The 26,492-nt window shown below is 42.0% G+C and overlaps 1 protein-coding gene across 1 annotated transcript in view; it reads right to left on the bottom strand.

Annotated features, from left to right (window-relative positions):
- The window catches only part of LOC124864409 (A disintegrin and metalloproteinase with thrombospondin motifs 16), a 90,104-nt gene that overhangs the window by 19,246 nt on the left and 44,366 nt on the right, over window positions 1-26,492 (bottom strand). The window contains exons 10-18 of the mRNA XM_047359195.1: window positions 25,505-25,658; window positions 19,647-19,742; window positions 18,025-18,173; window positions 10,065-10,237; window positions 9,819-9,949; window positions 9,384-9,507; window positions 8,221-8,465; window positions 8,001-8,142; window positions 6,629-6,755 (exon numbers count right to left, since the gene is read on the bottom strand). Coding sequence (XP_047215151.1) covers window positions 6,629-6,755; window positions 8,001-8,142; window positions 8,221-8,465; window positions 9,384-9,507; window positions 9,819-9,949; window positions 10,065-10,237; window positions 18,025-18,173; window positions 19,647-19,742; window positions 25,505-25,658 — 1,341 coding nt within the window. The remainder of the gene's footprint in view (window positions 1-6,628; window positions 6,756-8,000; window positions 8,143-8,220; window positions 8,466-9,383; window positions 9,508-9,818; window positions 9,950-10,064; window positions 10,238-18,024; window positions 18,174-19,646; window positions 19,743-25,504; window positions 25,659-26,492) is intronic.

The raw sequence follows: 26,492 nt of genomic DNA, 5'->3' as shown, positions 1-26,492 counted from the left end.
TCAGTTAATGTGCAATGAATCTAAAATATATGAATGTTAAATTTTCATCATGACATTATGGAAAATAATGAACTTTATCACAATAGCTAATATTTTGAGAAGGACCTGTATAAAGATCAAGTAACTCACAACATAAAGCTGAATGGGCTTAATGATGTGGGCTATCTTAATCACATAATGCTGTAATGTTTTGGAGGTTTTTTTATATGTTATGTCCTGTTATTATCTTGAAATGTTTTTTTTTTTCTTGAGCATTTATAATAGCAATCCTTCTCCCCTAACACAGATTGTTATCAATGATGTAATTTGTCCATTAGTGTCAAAGTTTGCACATATTATTTTACTCTTTATTAGTGTATTCCATGTGTTCCTTCAATTAGATTCTGCCTCTTTAATTCCTTCCCTGAGATTGACTCTTGACTTTTATAAGTCTGTTAAACAGAAAAGTCCATTGTGTCCTGAAACCACACAGTACAGTCGGAAACTGTTCTGCAGAAAAATATTAAATTTTGTGTCACCTAATGGAAATGTAGATGACAAACCCAACTAATCCCCTGACTTTCACTTCAAGACCAGAGGTACGAGTTTGTAGAAGTTATATATGCACCAAAGACAGTTTAAGAGTCAGTGAACTTTTGTCCCTACTCCTGGGATCAGATTTGTCATCCCTTCAACCACCAATGAATAGCAGAGAGTGAATTTGGATGTTTACCAATCAGCCACAATATTGAAATGACTAATGTCTATTACTAATCTTAAGTAGTTCCACCTTTTGCCACCAAAACATTTCTAACCATTCAAGACTTTGAAATAAACTAGATGAAATGTCTTGTGGTTTTGGTACTCTGACTTTGGCAATACATTATTTTGGTTGTAAATTTGTGCTCTCTTTCTAGCACTGCAATCAGATTCCATCAGATTGGAATCTGATAAGTTTAGACGTTGAATGAACACTTTAGACTTATTGGTGTGTTCCTTGATCCCTTCCTGATTTACTTATAACAGGGCTAATAGGTACACACGTGGACAAAATGTTGGTACCCCTCAGTTAATGAAAGAAAAACCCACAATGGTCACAGAAATAACTTGAATCTGACAAATGAATAAAAATTATATGAAAATGAACAAATGAAAGTCAGACATTGATTTTCAAACAGGCTTCTACAGAATTACTTAAAAAATAAACTCATGAAACAGGCCTGGAAAGAAATTATGGTACCATTAACTTAAGATTTTGTTGCTCAATCTTTTGATGCAATCACTGCAATCAAACGATTCCTATAACTGTCTATGAGACTTCTGCACCTCTCAGCTGGTATTTTGGCCCACTCCTCATGAGCAAACTGCTCCAATTGTCTCAGGTTTGAAGGGTGCCTTTTCCAGACGGCATGTTTCAGCTCCTTCCAAAGATGCTCCATAGGATTTAGGTCAGGGTTCATAGAATGCCACTTCAGAATAGTCCAATGTTTTCCTCTTAGCCATTATTGGGTGTTTTTAGCTGTGTGTTTTGGGTCATTATCCTGTTGCAAGACCCATGACCTGCGACTAAGACCAAGCTTTCTGACACTGGGCAGCACATTTCTCTCTAGAATCCCTTGATAGTCTTGAGATTTCATCATATCCTGCACAGATTCAAGACACCCTGTGCCAGATGCTGCAAAGCAGCCCCAGAACATAACTTCCATGTTTCACAGCAGGGACAGTGTTCTTTTCTTCATATGCTTCATTTTTCCGTCTGCGAACAAAGAGCTGATGTACCTTGGCAAAAAATTAAATTTTTGTCTCATCTGTCTATAGGACAATCTCCCAGAAGCTTTGTGGCTTGTCAACATGTAGTTTGGCAAATTCCAGTCCGGCTATTTTCTGATTTGATATTATATATTATATATATTATATTATATTGAGTGTGGTACACAGCATGTCACCAAATAGCACTGCGAGGGACCGAGCACTAAAGGCATAGCGGACACAGGAAAGTATATTTCAAGTGGGTCTTTATTTTACCCAACAATCTTCAAAAATAGCAAAGTTCCAAAATATAGCTTATGTAAAAGAGGTCAACTAAATATAACTCTTCTCAAAATGGGAACTCACAAACTATTAGCTAAGGAAACAAAATATACACAACGTAACTCCAAACTGACCTAACACAAAGACACAGAAGGTTAACCTATATAGTGAATTAGCCAGAACATTCATACACAATAGGGGGGGAAACAGAAATAAACATCACTACTACCTAAGAACCAAATGATGTAAATGAACCTAAACACCCCCCTAGCTGACAGGCAAATAGTTGGTCCTGCTGAGCTGGTATTATGCTTTCTAAGTCCTCAGCTCTTGGCCATGCCTCTTTCCAAGACAGGAAGCAGCCGACTCCCCAAACCAGGTAACTCAAAAAAGAAAAACATAATCAATAACAACAAGCCACTTCGTGCTACTATCTGTGTGTTCCATATTATTATTGTTAGTTTAAGTAAGGAAATTAATTAATTACCTAACTAAAACACATGTTTAATCTCAAAACAAAACAAACTCATGAGGTGAGTGTGTGAATTGACTTTACCAAAGTGGGGCTGAAGCCATCACAAGCACAGTGACTACCTGTAGTCCTATATATAGGCCCACTGACTGATTACAAGAAAGTAGACACCTGTGATGCTAATTAACACACCTTGATTTAACATGTCCCTTTGGTCACATCATTTTCAGGGGTACCATCATTTTTGCCCAGGCCTATTTCCTGGGTTTATTTTTTAAAATAAAATTCTTTAATTTAATTCTGTTGAAGTATGGTTGAAAAGCAATGTCTGACTTTCATTTGTTCATTTTCATAGAACATTTATTCATTATTAACTTTGTCAGATTCAAGTTATTTCTGTGACCATTGTGGGTTTTTCTTTCATTAACCGAGGGGTACCAACAATTTTGTCCACGTGTGTAAATAAACTGCAAGGTGTTTAAGCATATCCATCCATCCATCCATCCATCCATCCATCCATCCATCCATCCATGGTCTATACCCCCTTATTATCTGTGTGGGTCGCAGGGAGGCTGGTACCTATCATTTGCATATACAACATTTTCCAAGTAACTACATGTTAATACCAACATGGAGTGTTATTTGTCAGCACTGACCAGTGGTCATATTATTGTTGTTCACTTTATACCTTTTACCCAGCTCTGGAGTCTGCTAGCATCTCTTTTTCTTCACCTGTTGATGACCCCTAGACCATCTATCTGCCCTTTCTGAACTTGCCCGGTGCCCTTTAGCTCAGGTTTCCAGCCTTCTGTTAGTTTAGCTTTCAGCCATGAAGTTCACTGGCTATTTGTCCACTTCACCACTGGCCTTTTGCTCTGCAGGTGCAAAGGTTCTGCTTTGGACAATGAGATTTGGTCTAACTGTGTCTGAAGACCTTATCCTATTCACTGCTATTCTCTGTTTACTTCTTATATATCTTACATAGATTAGATTAACCTTAGAGGTGGACAAACATATTGTTGGCATACATAATGTTAAGATCAGAAATGACAATAGTTTTGTAGGTATTTACTTCAAAAACAAATGTGTTTAGGGCTCATGTATACATTTTTCATTAAAATAAATTAAGAAATGATCCTTTTAACAATGACTTTTGATCCAATAGTGATCCAATAGTGGTTGAAATACCAAAGAAGCTAATAGGAGCATTGGACAACCATGGAGGATGGATAACTTGTTAGGTCAATATCAATGGGTGCAACATCGCAATCACAAAGAATTGCTTGGATCCAATATTTAGCTGAATAATATATTTCAAGTGCCAAGTGCTGCTTTCAATACTGTCGATCACAGTATTCTGTTAAAAAGGCACAAACCTGCTCTAGGGATTAAGTGAACAAAACTAGGCTAGTTTAAATCTTATTTGTCAGAAAGATTATAGTTTGTTCATACTCGTACTTGTACCTGTCATCTTCTGCTACATCTGGGACTGGGTTGCAGGGGCAGCAGACTCAGCAGAGACGCCCAGACTTCTCTCTCTCCAGACACCTCCTCAAGCTCCTCCGGGTGGAGCCCAAGGTGTTCCCAGGCCAGCCAAGAGACATAGTCACTCGAGCCTGTCCTGGGCCGTCCCCTGGGCCTTCTCCCGGTGGGATCTGCCTGGAACACCTCCCGCAGAATTCATCCAGGAGGTATCCGATACAGATGCCACCTCAGCTGACTCCTCTTGATTTGGAGGAGCAGCGGCTCGACTCCGAGCTCCTCCTGAATGGCCGAGCTCCTCACACTATCTCTAAGGGAACCACCCTGTGTAGGAAGCTCATTTTAGCTGCTTGGATCTGGGATCTCGTTCTTTTGGTCATGACCCAAAGTTCATGCCCATAGGTGGCGGTAGGAACGTAGACAGACCGGTAAATCAAGAGCTTCGCTTTTTGGCTCAGCTCTCTCTTCACCACAACTGACCGGCACAGCGTCCCCATTACTGCGTCAGCCACACCAATATGTCTGTCAATCTCCCGCTCTATTCTCCCCTCACTCGTGAACAAGACTTGAACCCCTCCACTTGAGGCAGGATCTTCCCTCCAACCTGAAGAGGGCAAGCCACCCTTTTCCGGTCGAGAACCATGGTTGCAGACTTGGTGGAGCTGATCCTCATCCCAGCTGCTTTACACTTGGCTGCAAACCACCCCAGTGCATGCAGTAGGTCTTGGGTAGAGGGGTCAGCAGGATCATGTCATCTGCAAAAGAAAAGACGAAATCCACTGGTCTCCAAACCAGACCTCCCTCCGGCCCTTGCAGTCGGATGCGGACCAAACTCCTGCTCCGCTTGTACAGAGACTGGCTGGCCCCTAATAAAGGACCCCAGACTCTGTACTGAACCTGAGTGGTGTCTCATTATTGGACTGTGTTCAGGCATAAGGGTGTTCATCAGTGCACTTGACACCTGGACACCCTAGGCTGGAGGTCGATGACTGACTTTGTAGTCGTGACCTCAAACCTTCGGCTGCATGTTTTGGACACTTTGGTGAAGAGAGGGGCTGAGGTGTCCACCAATCACCACCTTGTGGTGAGTTGGATCTGCTGGAAGAGGAGGAAACTGGACAGACTTGGCAGGCCCAAGTGTATCCAGATTTTCTGTTGTTGATTTTTTTAAACTCCAACAACTAATCTTGTAGTGTGAGGAAGATTTATCATTTATATTTTGTTGATGTAAATCATAAATCTTTCTCACGGTCCAGGGTTACTTGTTGGAGTAAAAAAAATAATAAAATCCCGATAATCAGCACTCCAAGAAATTCTTATTTAATGTGTGTAGAAATGCAAGGCACATTTTGGCTACATACTGTTGTCGGCTTATTAAATTGTAGTCGAAATACGTCCTTTTATTTCTGCCCAAATTTGAAGAATTTCTTGGAGTGCTGATTATCTGGATTTTTTTGAGCTCCCTCAGAACCAGGCACCAATTAATTTTCCCCCTTTTTTTCTACTTTGGAGTTGCGCACACTGTCTTCCTTCTTACTTGTTGGAGTACCACAGGGTTCAGTGATCTGTTATTGGGCCAATTCCCTTTTTATATATATGCTTGCAATTGGTAAAATTGTCACACAGCATGGGATAAATTTCCACTGTTATGTTGATGATACTCAGCTATATTTATCAATAAACCCTGAATCAGTTAGGGAGATTACAGGCATGTCTTGAAGAAATAGAGACATGCATGACTTAAATTAAGACAAGACAGAAGTGGTCGTCTTTGGACCAGAGGCTTCAAATAGACACTATTTAGTCAGTCACTTAATCTGGATGGCATTAATTTGGCCTCTGGTAATAAAGTAAAGAACCTTGGTGTCCTTTTTACTTTTCTTTAATATAGAAAGCACTCCTGGATCAGCGCCTCTGTGTTTTTGATGTGTGTACTGAATGCTCTGTTTTCCCAAACCCTCAGCCGGTTGTGGCAGATGGCTCACACTGAGCCTGGTTCTGCTGGAGGTCTCTTCCTGTTAAAGGGTCGGTTTCCGTTTTGCAGTTGCCATGCATGCTCGGTATGAGCGACGGCTGCAAAGTCAACAACACAATTCAAGCAACAGCCCACTATCGCTACATGCTCATCCAGACAGAGTGAATGACATGATGCCATCTGCTGGATTTCTTAGATAGAAAACTGTTTTACCAATTTCAATAATAAACTGAACTTGACTACATTGTTTGTTAACTAGGAACAATTTGGAAAGAATGTACTTGACTTATAGTCTTTGTGGATAATTGTTTGAATTGACTTGTTTTTTGTGAAATGCCTTGAGAGGATATTTGTTATATATTGGAACTATATAAATAAACTGAACTTGCCTTTGGTGAGTAAGTTAGATGGAACTCAATCACAATACTTGGATTCCATGTAACTGTGATGGAATGCAGTGCTATTTTACTACAACAGTTTTCAAGCATTCACATGGCATTGACATTAACTTTAATGTAAAAATTGTATTCGGACTTGGTATCAGAAAATACTGATCTTAAATAATTACTGGGCACAAAAATATTTTACAAAACAACCTTAGTGTAATCACTAGTTTTCAAACAGTAACTGTATTAATTAACAAAACAAGAGTTGTATACTCTACAAAAAGTGAACACAACAACACTGACCTGGCAGGACATGGTTGGGTGTTGCAGGGCATCATTCCAGTTGCTGGTCTAGTTCTGGGATTGCAGTATGACACATTCACCTGCACTCTCATGTCTTTGTAGCATGCTGGCTTGGTGTTCATATGTCCTGTTTAGAGGCATAAACCATTAAATACAAACTTCTTTAACAAAGAAATTACCATTTTTACATCTACCATAAATGCATTAAAATAATTGAAAGAAATCTGCAAGATAATGTAGAACTTTCTTCTACATTGCTCAAGCTTGCCCGGTAATGTATGTTATGAAATGTTCTAGTATAAGTCGCACAAATGTATGTGTGTGGAACTGTCACAATTTAAAAACGTGAAAGCAATTTTTTCAATCTGAAGAGCTAATGACATTAGGAAGGGTAAAAAGAACATGCGATCTTTTAACACATCCTGCTTTGCACATATGTCATGAAACAAAATTATTTTGTCAAATCTGTCAAAACTGTTAATACAGTTTTTTTAGTGTCACCGCAACTTTCTACATAAATACGTAGTTAAAATTCACAATATTTTCTAATGCTGTTCCTTTTGCCTTAGTAAATTCTTTAGTAAAAGTAAGGTGGTGTTAAGTGACCAGGTACTCAAGTGTTGAGATGTTATTCACCCCAAGGCAAGGTCACTCCGCACATCTTTACTCAAACAGGTCAGTTAGTCAGTCACACCCTTTAATAAAGCGGCCCCCATCCACCCAACCCATCACAGCCTCCAATCAGGACACAAAGAGGTGGAGATGGTTAGGGGTTGACTGCAACAGACAAGAATGGGAACTCTAACCTTCAGGGTCAGCCATTTGGAAAGCTACACTGGGGGCATTGTTCACACTTATTAAGTAAGTGCACGTGTACATATATATTCATGTGTACAGGGCACTCACATTGACAAGTGTATTTGAGCAAACGTGCATGACCAAATATACACTCTCACCAATGTTCTTAACCTTTGGCCACATATTACCTACCTGAGCAACTACATCGATTGGATTCGTGTGTGTGTGTGTCTGTACATTACTATTTGTGTACAATATCAGGCCTTGATGGGTCAAAGCGAAGTGACTGCAGAGATACATGCGTGTGCATGCTTGCTTTTTTGTGTCTAATATAGGGTCTACAATAGAGATGGTTCCAGCCTCTAATGTCTCATCAATAATGATGGGGGCACTCTCCTCTACATTTAACCTGAAGCTAGAGACCTTGTTACAGGTCAGTGAGGCCAGACAGTTTAAATGCTGGTCTACGCAAACTGTCCTCTGGATTTTTTGATCCAGCAAATATCAAGATTAGAAGTAAACTGCCTTTGAAATATAACTATAACTAACAAGGCATACAAAAAATAAGACATACCTCCAGCACAAGTTGCTGAGCAATGTGAGCGTATGATAGCCCATGAATAACTGTGTTCAATATGATTCTTCATCAGTTTTTCATCAGTTTTCTTCAGAGAATATTCCCAATGTATGCCAGGATTCCAGCCCTGCAACAATATCTAAAAAAGGAATAACGTGTTGGCAATCAAACAATGTCTATAATAAAACAAAATGTCCTCGTTCACTTATCTGTTTACCTCTATTACCAGCGTCTCGTTTGTAGGTCCAGCTGATATGAGACTCTCTGGTCTGTTATATGGTCTCTTATACTCAAAAATTGTTCCAGCAATGTGGTGACGCCCTGGCCAGTCCACTGTCCAGCGGCCATTAAGGTAGTAGTGTCTCAGGGTGTCCCTGACAGCCAGGTAGGAATTGGAAGTATTCAGTTCCATGACACAGATACTCTGAGCTCCTGCTGGGATGGTTACGACCCCATAGTACTCTAAAACAGAATGCAAACTTTAAAAAAAATACCTAAACTGATACAATCCAATCAAAAATAGATCCTAACTCCAAAAGAGTAATGCATACAAATAAAAACAGAAAAAATCAGGAAACAAATGCATAACTTCAAAACAACTCATATATTTTCTGTTTCCTTCAGTATAATACAGCATTGCTTTGTTTGTGTAAAATCTATGAAATGTTGTACAGCTTCCTGAAACTTAACTACTTGGATTTGTTGGCAAACAAGTAACTGGTTAGTCCTGCGGCAAAATTAGCTGCTAAAGAGTTGAAAAAACTAGCAGTGTAAAAATCCATTGATTTTCAGTCAACGATGAGTCATCAGGCAACCTTGTTCACAATGTGTTAGTGAGCCAGGTTACTGGCTAGTAAGTTTGGTGCTGCTGAGTACACTGCTCCGGCAGTGATGAATAGTGGGCTACCATAATAAAACATCCTCTGACAAAAGATGATATGGTCCCTGTGTTCTATACTAGCATCACCCAGCTAAGTATTTTCTGTTAGCATTTCTTTGTTGAACATCGGTGCTGAATTTGTCACATCCAACCTTGACTTTAGATTTCGTAATCCTTGAAATAGGAAGTATATTCCAGCTGGTTTTCAACATTAAATAAATATTGGATTGTATTAATCATGTATAGTATAGTATAGTATAGTATGGCACAGCAGATTCTGACATTTTTTAGAAAGCTTCTGATAAAGTGCGTTAAATAAATTTTACTTAAAGAAATGAGAGCTGTTGCACCAACATACAGTATGAGTAAACATGAATGACCCAAACAACCTTTGCTCCTCAAATAAACATTTTAAACTTGTTGAGTGTACAAATATTGGATAATGTTTTTTATAAAACCATCAAATGTAGTCTTTGGAACAGTTTGTCAGGATGACCTACGGTTAGTATAATGCTGCTTTGTGTACTGTCCTTTATAAATCTTGCAGGTGGAGTTGTCTCCTTTACATACACCACAAGCATCAAGCACAGCTGCTGAGCCCAAAACGCGGTCACACCCCACTCTCTGTGGAAAAAAGACATACATACTTTTTTTAAGGCAAGGGACATTAAGTGCATTATATCACACAACAGATGAAAACTGTTTTAAGTGACAAATTGTATTCTGGAGCTGGTGACAGGTCAACATTTTATGTTCATGAGCATGAAAGTAGCTGTAAGACAGGGACACCGCCCACTACCTAATCCTTTCAGAAAACGTGCAGCTCAGTCTAAAAGGCCTCATTGTTGAGCTAACTCTTTAAAAAAAAAAGAAACAGCAAATCAACAGTAAGAAGTTAAAATGTAACTTCTGCTTTAACATTAAAAATGCATTACCTCACACAGTCCATCAATACAGACATTGGAACTATCCTTCGAACAAAGTGTCCCGTCCCTAACTTTACTGGCCAGGGCAAAGAAGAAATCATAACCCTCAGCAAGGCAGTAAAGCTTACATACGTCTTGATCTAGAAGAAAAGAGAATACCCACAGGGCCACAAAGATTCACATTGTTTTACGGGTTAATTTTTAAATTTTATGTTTTCTTAAGTTATGAAAGAAGAATGGGGAGAGGTTTCTCACCATCTACTCTAGTGTACGGTCTCCAGGTGTAGTACCATCCTCTGAACTGTTTACTGTTAAACTCAGCACACTGTTTTGCTCTGTAATCAGCAGTGTTGGGGGGACAATCCACAGTGTTACAAAGTTTGTATGATCTAGAGGAGCCATCACAGAACTTTCCACCATTGGTAGGTCTGTAAAAATGAGTGAAAACACATGGTATTTGGCCAGGTTTTGCATTCCTTATACATTACTTCTGATCACGTGTTTGGCATAGTCCCGGATAAGAAAATCTTTAGGATTCTTCTGATGTGCAGAGTAAGCAAAAATCAAAAGCGAGAAATTTTACAAACCACACTGGACTTTATTGTCCTGTAGCAACTAGTACATGAGTGTATCTCCATCTGCGTATGGATGTGTATGAGTGTCTTTGTTGAGGCTTCTATCACAGGTGTATATCCTGGGGCTGCCTTTCCAAAAACCCCTTCCAAGGTACAATTACACTCTTTATCACCCTTTCACATCACATTTTCCCTTAGCTATAACTTAATTGCAAATTCTATAATTTTATATATCAAAATTTTTTTCCTTTATTTTTTTAATCCCTTCTCGCTTGCCTGCCTTATTCTTCTTGTCTGTCCTGGTCTGTGCATCTTTCATCAGCTTTCCATCCTTTCCTCAAAGTCTCTATCCTAATCATTCTCTGTCAAATTTAACTTATCACATCTCTGGATCTTAGCTTGATAAAGAGGAGGTCCTGACATTTTTGAGTGGGCTCACTGACTGACTGCCAGTGCGAATAATTATGTAGTTGATGGATAAGTAAGGCAATGTGCTAACCAATAAGTAACAAAGCAACACACATGAATGATCTTTGCCATTTTATAGCATATCTCCATATACTCTTAGTCCTAGACTATGGCTATGGAGACATCTTTAGGTTAAGGATTTAACCCCGGTTCTCTGAAACATGAGTGAGGCATCTCACTATGGGACACGCCTCCAGCGCCTGTCCCCCAGAAGCTCTATTACATTACGCCAGTCTTGACTGGCAGGCGGAAGTGACGTCCGCTCCCATGGGAGGACTTCCTCCCAGTATAAAAGTCGACGTCACGTAGGTGATCTTCAGTTTAATAAGCACACCTCTTCCTCGCTCCCTGCAAGGAGGGTGATCTGGTGAGATACCTCACTCATGTTTCAGAGAACCGGGGTTAAATCCTTAACCTAAAGTTCTCTTTCAACATTCGTTTCGGTATCTCACTATGGGATATTTCTGCTCCTGTATTGCCAGATAAGCTCACTCGAAGACCAACAGATTGCATCTTGCATTCATGGCAATGTGGAACCCACACCCAGAACCGTGTGAGCCAGTGTGGGCCTGGTGACATCCAGTTTATAGAACCTAGTGAAGGTGTGAGGGGTCACCCAGTTGGCAGCCTCACATATTTCCTCCACAGGTATACCCTGGAACAGTGCCCAGGATGATGCCACACCACGAGTGGAATGAGCCCGCAGACCTGCAGGGGGTGCAAGGCCTCTGCTCTCATAAGCCATAATAATAGCCCCCACTACCCAATGCGAAAGACGTTGCTTTGTGAGAGGCTTTCCTTTATGTGGTGAAGCCCATGACACAAACAGCTGCTCTGATTTACGAAAATCTGCTGTTTTTTCACATATAACCGCAGAGCTCGTACTGGGCAGAGCGTATGCAGTCGTTCATGCTCCTGAGAGGAGAATGGTGGTGGGTAGAAAGCCATTAATTCAAGGGCACGGCATGGCAGAGCCGTAGCAACCTTAGGTATAAAGGCAGGATTAGGTTTCAGTAAAACCCTCGACTCACCCAGAAACTGCATGCAGGACGGGTTAACTGAGAGCGCTTGAATGTCACTCACACGCTTGGCAGAAACCAGAGCAATCAATAAGGCCGTTTTAAGGGAAAGCACTTTGAGCTCAACCTGCTGCAACGGTTCGAACGGTGCACGTGACAACGCATCGAGTACCATAGGTAAATCCCATGAAGGAGTGAGGCTCCTCGACACTGGACGGAGCCGTCGTGCACCTTTCATGAATTGACACACCAGGGGGTGCTGCCCCACTGTTTTGTCACCAAAGCCAACGTGACAGGCTGAAATAGCAGCCAGGTACACCTTCACAGTGGAAAAAGCCAAGCCTTTATCCAACAGTGCCTGCAGAAAAGTTAAAACGTCCGACACAGGGCTTTGCATTACGCTCACCATAGGTTTTGTGCACCAACCCACGAATGCCTGCCATTTACCCTCATACACGTTACGCGTGGAAACGGCCCTTGCATTTTGAATTGTGTCAATAACGCTCTGGGGAAGCCCACTGGCAGCCAGATTTAACCCCTCACAGGCCAGGCCCATAGGGCCTTGCGCTCTGGATGCGGATTAAATATTTCTCCGCGTGCCTGCGTCAGGAGATCTCTGCGGAGGGGAAGCCGCCATGGCTCGCCGTGTAGCATCTGAAAAATCTCCGCTAGCCAATGTTTCCCTGGCCAGCGGGGAGCTATCAGAATGAGTGAGTGTTTTCCCTCTCGCACCCTGGCGAGAGTAGGAATGATCAGTTCCAGCGGGGGAAAGGCGTACAGTAGGGCCGGCGGCCATTTGTGCGCTAGAGCATCCAGCCCAAGCGGAGCTTGTTGCTCTGTCAGCGAGAAAAACATCGGACACTGAGCATTTTCCCCTGATGCGAAGAGGTCGACCTCCGCTCGGCCGTACCTCTTCCATATCTGGGTCATCACTTCGCTGTGGAGTTTCCACTCTTTGTAGCGGGGATTGCCCCTTGACAGCAGATCCGCGCCTCTGTTCATTACCCCTGGCACGTGAGTCGCTCTTAGCGACAGCAAGTGTGAGCTGGTCCAGATTATCAGTCTGTATGCCAGCTCGTGTAAATGACGTGAGCGCAGACCCCCCTGTCTGTTGATGTAAGCAACCACTGTTGTGTTGTCCGTTCTGACCAAAACATGGTGCCCTTTGATAAAGGGCAGAAAGTGTCTCAGTGCCAGCATCACGGCCAGGAGTTCCAGACAATTTATGTGAGCTGTCTGTGTTTGTGGACTCCAAACGCCATTTACCATCATCCCCTCGTGAGTGGCTCCCCAGCCTGTCAGCGAGGCATCTGTGGTAATTACCTTCCTCGTCAGGATGGTTCCCATGGTAACGCCAGTGTTGAGAAAACCGGGACGCTTCCACGGGCTCAGCGCGCGTGCACATATGAGAGAAACCAGGACGCTGCGGTGAGCATGGCGTGTGGGGCTCAAGCTGAGTGACGCCACCCACCTTTGAAACGGGCGCATGTGTAGACGGCCGAGTGTGATGACCGCCAGCGCAGACACCATCAGACCGAGCAGTCTGAGGCATAACCTGAATTTCACCTGTGTGCCTCTGCGAAAGAGTGCCAGACAAGCCTGAAAGGCTTTTACTCGTTCCGCTGAGAGGCGCGCTCTGAACTCGACTGAATTCAGGGACAGGCCAATGAAGGTGATTGTTTGTACTGGGGTTAAAATGCTCTTTTCCCAGTTTATTGTGAATCCCAGGGCTGTCAGATGTAAAGTAAGCATCTCGGCATGCGTCCTGAGCTCCTCTAAAGACTGAGCTGCAATCAGCCAATCGTCTATATACGTCGCCAGACGCATCCCCCTTTCCCTCAGAGGCGCGATGGCTGCCTCGGTGCATTTCACGAACACACGTGGGCTCAGTGAGAGGCCAAAAGGAAGTACCAGGTACTCGTATATCTCTCCCTGAAACGCAAATCTGAGGTATTTTCTGTGAGGGGGGTATATAGGGATATGGAAATATGCGTCTTTCAAGTCTATGGAGACAAACCAGTCTCCTTGACGCGCAAACTTTATCAGAGCTGCGTGTGTTAGCATCCTGAACGAATACCGTCTCAGATATGTGTTCAGAGCCCGCAGATCCAATATCGGTCGCAGACCCCCGCCCCTTTTCGGCACGAGAAAGTATCTGGAGCAAAACCCGTCTCTGCTTTGCTCCTGCGGTACCAGCCGGACAGCTCTTTTGTGCTGCAGGGAAATTATTTCCTCTTGCAGGACGCGAGCTGACTCTCCCCGGGCGTATGACTGTACTATGCCCTTGAAACGGGGTGGGGCTGTCACAAATTGGAGCCTGTATCCCTTGGATACAGTCTTTATCACCCAATCTGACGCTCCACACGCTCGCCACAGCTGAGTGTTGTTTGCCAGTGGACCTAAAGGTGCTTCCGTGTAAACACTGCGCAACACCGGCTGAGGGATCTGCTGTTCCGCTACAACTGCCAGCTGCGCTCGTCCCAGGTCTGCTTCTTCCACAGAAAAAACAGTCTGCTGTGTTAGAGGTAGGGTGAGAGCTCCCCCTTGAGGCCTCATGTGCAGCTGTGGCAAGAGTGGAGCGGGAGCTCCAGCCTGCCGCTGTGCCAAAGCAGGAGCGAGAGCTCCCCCTTGTGGCCTCATGTGCAGCTGCATGGCCATGTCCTGTCCTTGTGTTACTTTTAACATATTTTTCATGTTTTTTTGTTGTGGCTGCGCCCTCGGCTCCAGGCCTGGATGCGTGCCAGAAAACAACTTTATTGGACATGTTGTGAAGGGGGAAGGTCGTGTTTTTAGACACTGGCATGTGTTTGTGCACTGGTGTGTGCTTTCTGGCCACAGCTGCGGCTCCACTGAGCTCTCGGTGGCTTTGATCCTCCTCCGCTTCGATCGGCTCTGAACGATGAGCTCCAACGTCGGCTCTGCAGGCCGTTTGAGTTGCCTTGAACGTGGCGTTCTGAACTCGAACTGGGACAGGACGTGTCCTGGTAGGGGGGGTGCAGGTGTCTGGCAGATCCTGCTCTCCCACCCCGAAGACGGCTCCCTAGGTAGCGCGCCTCTTTTTCTTTGCGCTCACAGTAGCGGAAGGGGTCGCTTGGTTCCCCGGCGTTGTCGGGGGAGCGAATGGCTTCCTTCCCCAAGCACCTTTGAGCTCGGTTTGTTTCCCACGGTCCGCTGACTGCGGCTGGCGTTTGGGGATGCGGTAGGCCGGTCGAGCCGCCGCTTGAGCGAACGGCACACGGGGTGCTGGAGGGGGAGGCTGCGCTTTCCTGGGCAGACACAGCTTTAGCGCTTCACCTTCCCTCTTCTTTTCCTCACAGCGTTTTTGCATGGCTGCCACAGTGGGTCCGAATAAGCTCTTCGGGTCCACGGGGGTGTGGAGGAGCTGGTTCTTTTCCCTCTGAGACAGGCTAGAGAGGTTCAGCCATCTAGCTCTCTCCTGAGTGACCATCAGGGCCCTGGCTCTCCCGGATGCTTGGACAGCACTTCTGTGGAGACGCAGGCATAGGTCTGTCACCACGCACAACTCGTCCCACAAATCGGCCATCGGTGTGCCAGTCATCTGCTCCTGTAATTCCGCTTGGTAAGCGAGGAGAAGAGACGAAGCGTTTAAGGCTTTAACAGATGCAGCCACCGCCTTGTAGCTTTTCTCATTCAGAGTGGACTGAAAAGAGTCAGCTTTGAAGGGAAGGGTGGGTCCTGCCGCTGTCATGGCTGACTTCTGCGATGGGTGCAGGTGAGATGCCAGCAGAGGTTCTACGGCAGGCAGATGTGAAAAACCGCCGGCCTCCATGCCCGTCCAGTCCAGCGCCGACCCTCCCAGGGCGGGGTTCTTCGCGGTGAGAGGATTGCTCCAAGACCGGGTCGCTTCCTCGAGGCACTCGGGAAAGACCGGCAACAGCTGTCTGCCGGAGGATTTGGCTCTCGGAAGCCGCTTCCCCTCATATCGAGATGTGGTAGTTTCGGTGAGGGTTTCTGGCCACTCGATGCCCAGCTTCTTTGCTGCCCTTCTGCAGACATCATGCAGGTCCGTTGCCGTCGGGTTTGGGGAACCGCAGCGGCTGGTGTCATCCGTCACCGAGGGCTTTGCAACCGACTGGATGGCATAAGGCCCGCAGTCCAGCTCGTCGTCGTCAGACCCGAGATTGATGGACTCCATTTCAGATTCAGACTCGGCATTAGCAAGAGTACTGAAACCTGGAAGTGCGGCCTCGTCTTCCTCTGGCTCAGTCAGTGGCGCGACAGCGTCGAGCTGATCACCCCAACTGGCTCCAGCCAAAGTGGGCTCTCTCTCATCAGTACCAGGAAGCTCCGGTGGCGGGGGATTGGCTACCCCCATCATAGGATCAACCTCCGACAGGCTAGCTTGGCGTGCTAGCCTGCGCCGACGAGACTTAAGCGAGAGCCGTGCACAGTACTCGCAGCTCGCCGGTGACACCAACGCGTCCTGGACATGTTGCAGCCCCAGACACGAAGCGCAGACAGAGTGGGTATCTGCCCCAGCTATGAGATTGCCACATGTGCAGGTTCTAGATGGTGGCTTGACTCTGTTCATGGTGAGAACGAGTGCAAGTTACACAACTTCGTAAGCTCCGTTAAGGTTGCAGCTAGTTTGATGACCAGTTGCAGCGCTGCTGTTTGGCGACAGACCAGCGTTGAAAGGGACTCAGAACAGTCGAGCACAGTTATTGAGAAGCGCTCGGCGACCGAGTTGTTAGCTCGCTCTGTGAACAGTTAAGCTAGCTCAAGTTACTGTAATGACCGTCTGAGAGGTGCTTCTGGGAGCGAGAAGAGGTGTTAGACTGAAGATCACCTACGTGACGTCGACTTTTATACTGGGAGGAAGTCCTCCCATGGGAGCGGACGTCACTTCCGCCTGCCAGTCAAGACTGGCGTAATGTAATAGAGCTTCTGGAGGACAGGCGCTGGAGGCGTGTCCCATAGTGATATATCGAAACGAATGTTGAAAGAGAACCATAAGCAGGAAACAATGCCAAAGGGTTATATTTATCCTTAAAGTTCAGGAATGTCACAGTAAAGGTTTTTTCAATGCTCTCCCTTTATTCTTACTTAGCGTTATGCTGGAGGTATTAAATCAGCTTTATGTATTCTTAATATGAGGAGGTGACATTAGCTTAGTTTATCATAATAACCAGACCCACAAATAAACAGTTTATCTGCCTGTCAGTACATGGACCCTTGGGCTATATTGTCATATACCCATCATGCACCTCCAAAGCTCTAATCTAGCTTGAAATGTAAGCTAATTTACTTTTTCTTTAAGCCTTACTTCAGCCCTGTTCAATTTTAAACCATATACAAACATTTAACAGCTTCATTTTGGTGCAAGGGTTTAAAATGTGAAAAACAAAAAGTACTCTACTCTAAGCAACCTTCTCAGGCCCCTACATCATCAGCTACTGCCACTCAAGTTGTTTTTGATTGACACATGCCAGAATATTTCCTCAAACCAATGACCTTAACTCTAATTCCTAGATAATGCTAAATGTTGTAATACTTGCTTTTACTTAACCTACCTCTGAAGCAAAAAGGAATGAACTGGCAGGGCTTTAGTTTTAATGTTAGACCATGTTTTAGCTTTTATCCAGTACTGGACAATGCATATTAGTTTTTATTTATTCTTTTACAACAGTTGTCTATATTGATATAACTAAGAAAACTGCACAGTGTTATCATTAAGTCACATTGCCCTTGGGGTTAGTACTTTGACTTTTGCTTAGGACTGTAGCATAAGGTTAACATTAGATGTGAAACCTTTAGTTATCGGCTTTGCCCCCAATTTAAATCTTTCAGTGTCCAATTCCAATGTTTCCAATATGTTTTGTTATATTCGCACACAGAGCTTAGTCCTTCAACTAAGACGAGGTTCTCTCTATAAAGAGAACACTCTGAGCTCCCTCTTTTTTACTTTATAATGATGTTCCAAATCTAGACAGTGAAATAATTCTCTCATTATTTTATGACTTTGACAAAGATTTTAAAAGATGGACACCTCAATAAAACATCATAACAGATGAAAAGATGAGAAGACATGGAATAACCTCCAGAACATGTGAGATGGTTGAAGCAGATAAATAAGATCGTCTTTTTAAAGCCACACAGTCTCAAAAGCCACAGAAATGGGACTTGTTTTACCTGGGGTTATTGCACTGCCTCTCTCGATAGGTCACACCACTTTCACAGCTTCGAGAGCAAGTAGACCACGATGACCAATCTGACCAATGACCATGCTGAGGCCTGGGGCCTTCATCGCCCTGCTTCACACAGTGGCCCCTACGACACCACTAATGAGAAAGGACATAGAATAAATGAAAATGGAAGTTATTGAATTGCCTACTTCATCGTTAAGTTACTCACAGTATATGGAATGAGGTGATGGAACATTCAACTTGGAAGAATGTTTAATACAAAAACTGTATATTCATAGTACAATATGTCAAGAGTTAATAAATAATTAGGTTAAAAATGTCCTAAAATGTGAACACACATGCAGACACACCAATATGCATGCACACACACAAAGAGATCCACATAGAAGCCTCTGAAAATATTCTCATGGTCCAACTAATCACTAGAACAGCTGATTTCCCCCCACAGGTTTTCCCCGGCTGCTAAATGCCATGGATTCCTATGTAAGACTGTCATTGTTTATATTCAGTTAATTGCATTATAAGGGGAAAGAGCAGGATTAAAATGTCAAGTCTAAAACTATGAGCAAACACTGATGATGGGTTGTCAAGACAAGCACCCTTGGGCTTCCCTTAGTCAGCAAAGACTACAAACAAAGCATAGTAAAAAAAACCCAGTGGCATATTTCTGCAACATCAGCTACAAACAGCTGCTCCTTCAAGTAAAGGTAGTTGCAGGTGTTTCTTTTCAGTCTGAAGCAATGATTGTATCTTCCATCAGCTTCCAAGTGAATTTAAAAAGTTTACCACCGAACATAAGAGTGGTATCCCTAGGTTCAAGGCTTTTTTTCCGTGGAAGTATTAGCACCATATAACAGTAAAACGCTCAATAAATGTTGGCTTTTATTATAGCAGGGATGCAGGCTGTCCACAAAATAAATTACTGTTGCTTTTTGTCTCTTGCAATTTACTGACTCAGGGATCTGTGGTATCCTTTGGAGAAGGAATGTGTTTGTCTCTGTATGAGACATCACTTTTTACAAGCTTTACCCCCGACTGAACGCTGCACAGTTCAAACTGTTAAGCAGCACACTAACAAAAAAAAAAGAAATTCTTGTCATAAAAGGAAAGTTTATTTCTGGGTGAACTCAGTCTATCATTTCTGAGTGAAGAACTTTAAAACTGTCACTTTTTATGTCCTCGTTTGATTGGTGTTTTGCTGTTAGATGATTTTTCATTCTACCCAAACCACAAGACAATGTGTCTTAGAGGTTCTTGTTTGGGGCCTTTTGTTTGTTGATTTATTTAGTAAGATGTTGCCATGGAGCAATGAACTGAGCCCAATAAAAAAAAAATAAAAGAAAAAGAAAAAGAACTGACCCAATTTGATGAAATGGGGGTGTTTATCGAAACACGTCAACTGCAGGACTGCTTTGGCTCCACACAATGAAAAATGCATTTTTTTTCAACAACTTGAAATGCTACATTCTGTGTCTCTTCAAGATAAATGACTAAAAACTGCTTTCTATTGTGCTGATGTGATGCTTTTTTAGTGAAAATTACTTTTAAAGTATAACTGAATCCCTCCCCCCACACTCATACAAATACACACAAAATGTGTTCAGTCACCATATTGGGGCCGCAGGCGGAGCCTTCCGCAGCTGGCATGAATTTGGTCTCACATTTCCTCCCAACACGGTGGCACCACAGAGCCTTGCAGATATCCTGAAACAACAATGGAGAAAAAGAATGGTGATAGAATGTCCCGGATCCTCCTCACAGCAGTGTTTAACAAAGCTAGCACCTGGAGGAACGATAATTCATTACACTGCTATTTTGTCCCCAAGGCATTTTTAAAGCATGTTGATATACGCTTGCTAAAATAAAGATTGTCTGAATACATTATCATTTGGCAAGCTATACCTCTGCTGCAATCATGTATCTTCAAAATATTTATGCTTTTGTAGCAACAATAGCAGCACTTTAATGCATGGGAACACTTCAGAATTGACCTTTCACTTACAGACCTGTTTTCTTTTTTTCTCTAGGAATTCCAGGAACACAATGTCCTTGCAATATCTTCTAGATCTAGTCATACCTTCTTAGTTCACACAAATGGCTTTCCAGAAACTCTAAAGTATCAGTGTTTTAATGACATTTTTAAGACAACTGTCCTGCTCAAAACAAGTTTAGTTTGAATGCCTGTCAATATATGTCAAAGTCTCTAATATAATGATCTTATTTGGCTAATTTTCATGTATAAAACTTTAAAGATGAAAACCATCCCCTTTTATGACTACAATGATAGTTTGTTGACATTTTTGGTCTTTCTCTAGGCTGAAGAATTTGGTTTCAAGAAAATAATGGAATTGTTTTTTTTTTTATTGTCTAACATAACATTTCTCACATTATCTCAAGTCCACTTCTTATTGGTTGATTAGCCCCTCTTGGTGATTCCGTTACTCAACACTAGGGCTCCAAAGCTGAGGTGAGTTTGGGTTTAGCCATTTGGAAAGGTCCAGAGAACCCAGCAAGAGGCTTTGCCCAACAGGGTAAGAACCAGGATCCTGGTCTGGATAACTGATTTTGTTTGCATTGTGCACTTTGCAGCATTTTTCTATTTTTTGTGAAAATAAGTGCAAAATTCCAGTTTTTCCTACACACCTCAGAAGTGTTCAGTGTCACTTAGTAACTTTCTTCAAACATGTCATCCAGTTTCCAATCCAAAGTGAGAAACCACCATGACAACCAGCAGCCTGGACCAGAAGGGACAGCTTCCAGTATCAGACTGTCCTTTGGCCAAAACAACGGTGGTCTGAGATTTTTCCAGCAGTCAAGCAGAGATTAGAGACTGTCGGAACGATCCACCTGCTGAGGTCCCCAAGGTTCTGTGAGTGAGCCTGATTTTGGTCTACAGGAGGCACTCTTCCTCTTCCATTATGGTGGTCCTGGTGTTACAAAACTGAGTGATCAAAGGTGTTTTACAGACTTTAAAAACCTACTCTTTTTTTTCCCCTTTTAGATAAATGTTAGAGATTAGAATGAAAATAATGCCTTAAACCCCTTTCTTTCGACTACTGAAAGAACCATAAACTCAATGCAATTCCTTGTTCTTAAAATGTTTTGACTGTGGTTGTAGATAAGACTTGAAATACTCTCCTTTTTTATTTGCTTTTTAGTGTGTTTCTTCAGATTATTCAAATTTAATTTGCAAATATATCTAAGTTAGACTGATAATACATTTAGTTTTATTTAGTTAATTCCCAATTCCTGTTGATTTTTCTTAGCATCTATCCATTTTACTCAAGCAATAGAACATGAATAAATCTTAATCCTGAGAAATATACAGAAAAATCTCCCAATTCTTTTAATAAATGTGCAACGGAGATTGCTCAGCACAAAGGGAAATAACATAGCCTTCATATTGGTTTTGAAACATTATGAGACTAAGTGCTTCTTGCTGGTTATGGTTTAACAAGCGTAACCACGCTACATAAGTATTGTCCTTGCCAGTCAAAAAAAGCATTCTGATACAAAATAAATGAATAAATAAAAATAAATAAATAAATAAAATAAAACCTCCACAGAACATAAAAATAACACAAAGGAGTGCTCCTTCAGAGCTCCCATGATGCCATGGCTCTGCACTGGTTCAAAGATTCAGATGGAATCACAGGGTGGTTTTTCCAGTTAACAATACCTGAGAAACCAAGCCAGCTACTTTTTAACATGTCCACATTGTTACTGACTGAATGGCTGTATCAGATTTTGACAACTCGCTACAGATGCTGACAAGCACCTTGGCCTTAGCTTGTTGCTGCCAAGAGCCACCGTGGAATTCATCCCAAGGCATATTTGTCCAGCTGTTTTTTCAGGTTGTAAAACTTGCAGACATGTCCAGTGATTGAATGAGTAGACAGACAGAGACAGGAATAAATGATTGACTAAATTTGACAGAACCTGGGAAAGAAAAACAAAGCATCTATGTGAATTTGTTGCTTTTTGTTTGGTTAACTCCAGTCTATCTAACCACACATTCCATGGAAAGTATCATTTGTCTCCTCCTCGGGTGCCTTATACTGATAGGCCTGCCAGAAAGTTTCCTAAAATGTGAAATCTTTACACAATGAACAGGGTTTTTTTTCTTTTATGTTTATAATACGTTCCAGGAATGACAATGATCATAACTGCTTTGGGATTTTCAGACCTGTTCACATTGTTGCTCAGTTCAACAGCATCTCAGAGGAGATGTGTTTTTTTTTTTTTTTTATAAATATTTTAACAGGCTTTCACCTACCAGTGAACAGATGATTTGTGTGTGCAAACATCACCAAAATATCTCCATAGATTAACATAACAGTGACAATGGTGGCATTAATAAGAACACTCAGCTTGTTACTTTGTTTTTAGCAGTGAGCTCTCTCAGTTTTGATAGTAAAGATGATCATCCCAAAGCATCAAACTAACTTATTTTAGCATATGCTTCTACGAAAAGAAGGGGACCCAGGACAGAGCCTTGGGGCACACCGGAAATGACAGAAGAAGGCTGAGAAGAAAATGCTTTTAGCTGAATAAATTGAAAGCGATGGGAGAGATACGATTTAAACCAATTTAGAGGGGTCTGAGTAATACCAATGGAGGAAAGTCTATTGAGGAGGGTGGCGTGACAAATGGTGTCAAATGTTGCACTTAGGTCAAGGAGGATAAGGATGGAAAGTAAGCCTGAGTCAGCTGCCATGAGGAGGTCATTGGTGACTTTTATGAGAGCAGTTTCTGTACTATGGAGAGGGCGGAAACCAGATTGGAACTGCTCATACAGGTTGTTATGAGATAAGTATGTGTGAAGTTGAGTAGCTACTACTTTTTCTAGAATTTTGGAGATGAAGGGTAGATTAGAAATTGGTCGAAGATTATTGAAGTTAGTGGGATCTGCACCAGTTTTTTTTCAGAATAGGACTGATCACTGCAATTTTGAATGAAGCAGGAACAGTTCCAGTGGAAAGAGAGGAATTTATAATAGTAGAAATGATAGAAACCAATGAGGGAAGACAGGCTTTCACTAGCACTGAGGGGAGAGGGTCTAACTTACAGGTGGATGGTTTAAACCTCTGGATGATATCTGACATGTACCCTATACCTAAGCATTGTTGAAGACCATCTGTATTCCATGATGGCTTTGACCTCTTTCAGCAGGATAATGCACCCTGGCACAAAGCAAAATGGTTCAGGAAGGATTTGACAAGTGTTGGCAAGAGTTCTATATTCCTCAGTTCTCAATCCAACCGAGCATCTGTAGGATGTTATACACAAATATTTAAAAGGACCACCTCACAACTTGGTAGCAATTCTAAAGGAGTTGTTTCTGATTTGTTTGTTTTTTTGTAGCCATTCAGAGTTGGACTTGCGGGTGTGCTTGAATCAATAGGCATCAAACCCAGAGTGTGCTTGAGCTTAATGTGTCTGACATTAGGTCAGACATCCTTCAGGGTTTACTGTGTGTGTAGAGGGCAGAAATTATAATCCCATTAGCTACATAAGTACACACTATCATGTGGCTCTGTGGGCATAGTAGTCATCTTGCAATTGGAAAGTTGTGCGTTTGATTTCAACTTCTTCCTGCCACATGTTGATGGGCCTCTGTGCAAGGGGCTTAACCCCAAGTTGACTACCGATCTACATATCAGAATAAGGTGAGTGTGTGTTTTTGAGTGTGACTGGGTGAATGTAGCTCTAGTGTAAAGTGCTCTAACTGGCCAGTGTAACTACAAAATTGCTACAGAAATCATATTTACTATCTTTGATGATATTTGATGATATAAAGATTTTTTTGTAAAATATTGTTAGTTTTCATGGGAGGTGTAATACGATGCACACCTTCAAAAACATTCAATTTTGTCTTGCTGCATCACAGAATATTTTTCACCAAACAAAATAATTGTGGATCATGAAGATGTTTTTGGCAAATCGGAGATGGGCCTTTGTGTCTTTGACCTTAGAACTCTTTTATGAAATATTTTTTTCAAAGTCTCTTTCATATTGTTAAATCATGAAAACTGACCTTAACTGAGACAAGTGAGCCCTGCAGTGCCTCAGAATGGGAGGAGTAATTGTAGTCACTCCTGAAAATTTTTGTCAGCATTTCATGTTTCTATCACTGTTGTTCGATGGAGTCTGAAAGACTTAAAATGGCTTTGCAACCATTTCAAGACTGCTAGATGTTATGATTTGTGGGTGTTTTTGTGTTTTTGTCAGTTTTATTCACAGTTAAGGTTTTGAATCGTTCTTCTGTTTGTTTTCCTGGTTATGCTTTAGTTTTTGTATTCATGTTTTGCTTAGTTGTGTATTTGGATTGTGCTTCTGGTTATGCTTTGGTTTCATGTTTTTCTAGTTAGATTTCTGTTTGTTTGTATCTTTGAAGTTCTGGTTTGCCCCTGTCATGTTGTGTTCTGTCTGTTAATTATCTTTATCCGGTTCACCAGCTCCAAACTAATCTGTCTCCTTGCTCTACCTGGTTTACTCTCCATATATACACTGCTGTTCAGTTTTTCATCGCGGAAACATTTTCAAACCATGTCTTGTCTTCTGGATCATGCTCATGTGTTTCATGCCAAGCCTATCTTGCCACTCTGCCCATGTCTGCTTTTGCATGTCTTGCCTGCCCGTTTATTGTTTCTTTTTTGTTCCTGCCTCCTCCGGGAATGAGTTTTTGTTTTTTATTCATTAAATCCTTTTTTTTTTTTTCCACTTACCGTCATGCTGCCTGCTAGTCTACATTCTGGGGTCCTCTATCTCGCAAGCCGTAACAGCTAGATATCAAACACTTTGTAAAGACTTTACAAAAGTCCATTTAAAGACTTTGTTTCTCATTATCCAATTTATGCTTAAAGCAGGAAATTGTGTGTTGCTTATTCAAATGTTTTAGCCTATTTTGGGTTCTCAAACGGTTCTAGACAGACCCAGTAAAATAGCACAACTACTTAATAACAAAAACAAATTATATAAAATAAAAAACAAATGATTTATGGAGTATGTACCAGGGTAAGAGAAACAGCAACATCAGCAGAGAAGGCACAATGAGTGAACAACAAGAAGAGATTCCCACTGGCAATGATCAGAGTATATTTAGTCATCTTTCCTAGAGAGTAATTCAAGGGGAGCATCTGACTGTTTGTGTTGTGTGTGTGTGTGTGAGTACCTGTGTGTCAGAGGTATTATCGTCAAACCGTAAGTGTTTATAGCCATGAGGACATGTAATCCTAACCAGTTATTTTTTGCTTTTCATCTCCTTTTTATCTCTTTTTCTTCTGCCTAGTTTGTCCCATCTCACCCTCAACAACAAGTTTCTTGTAACACACTACATAAAACCTTTTTTATGCTCCTGAGGGTATGCTGTCGAAAACATATGGGAGAATCAGAGAGTGGGTAATTATTTAAAGATTTTGTTTTTAGTTTTGTGAACACATAAGGTGTATAAAAACAACTTTTACCTTCTTGAAATCAAGGGTGCAGAGTTTGGCCTTCTCTCCAAACTGCCATTTGCATTGTGTGTCTGCGTCGTACAATTCCCCTGGCAACTTCTCTGGGTACTGGTACTCCTTGACTGCTTTGGGCTCATCTGATAGACAGAAAGCCTGGGCAGTACTGGTGGTCGAAAAATGGGATAAAAAGGGTAAATAAGTCAGGAAATAAGAGATAAGGGAGTGCAGAAGAAACATAATAACAAAATAATAAAAAGTGTTCAAGAGCTGAAAGTAAGTAAAGGTGAAGTAAGGAAATACAACAAAGAAATTGTGGAGGTCAGGGAAGATGAAATATTAAAGAAGAGCCACCACATCAAACACCCACATGATCAACTGCTCCTGACACCAGGGGCAACTGTAAAAACGTTGCCATCGAAACATAACAAGTTGCCAGACAGTTTTTAATGCATCAGACACTCAATTATGAGAGACATAAAAACTCCTTGCTCATATCATTCATATTCTTCCACCAGCCGAGGTGTTTCCAATGTTAACCGATATCAATGGTTTCTATAAAGAGATGTTTTACAGCTTAAACACAGCTGTCAGGGGAATCTATTGCAAAAATATGGTGAAAAGAGCTTGAAAAGGCGAAATATGTTGGAATATTGTTAGTGAGTGGTCCTGATTACTTTAACAGAATCTGTGTGCTTGTGTGTGTGTGTCTCTTTCTCCACATAAGGTTATTCCAGGGCTCTATGAGTCCTATGTGTTCACGGAAAACAATGACTCCTTGGCAAGTTTAATATTCTGTGTAATTCAAATAAAAAGGATAGTGAAAAATAGATCACAGACAGATGTAATTGATGTAATTAGACACATCTGCAAGTCCATGAGTACAAACCAGGGATAGATGTGAAGTAATCAACTAAATCACAAACACAAATACCCAAACTTAATTTTGTTCTTTTAAAAGGACCTCAATACAAGATCCAATTTCTATATTCATCAATGG

The sequence above is a fragment of the Girardinichthys multiradiatus genome, chromosome 3, assembly GCF_021462225.1.
Source record: "Girardinichthys multiradiatus isolate DD_20200921_A chromosome 3, DD_fGirMul_XY1, whole genome shotgun sequence".
Lineage (NCBI taxonomy): Eukaryota > Metazoa > Chordata > Actinopteri > Cyprinodontiformes > Goodeidae > Girardinichthys > Girardinichthys multiradiatus.
The sequence above is the reverse complement of the archived record's forward strand: the minus strand, read 5'-3'. Positions and strand labels throughout refer to the sequence as shown.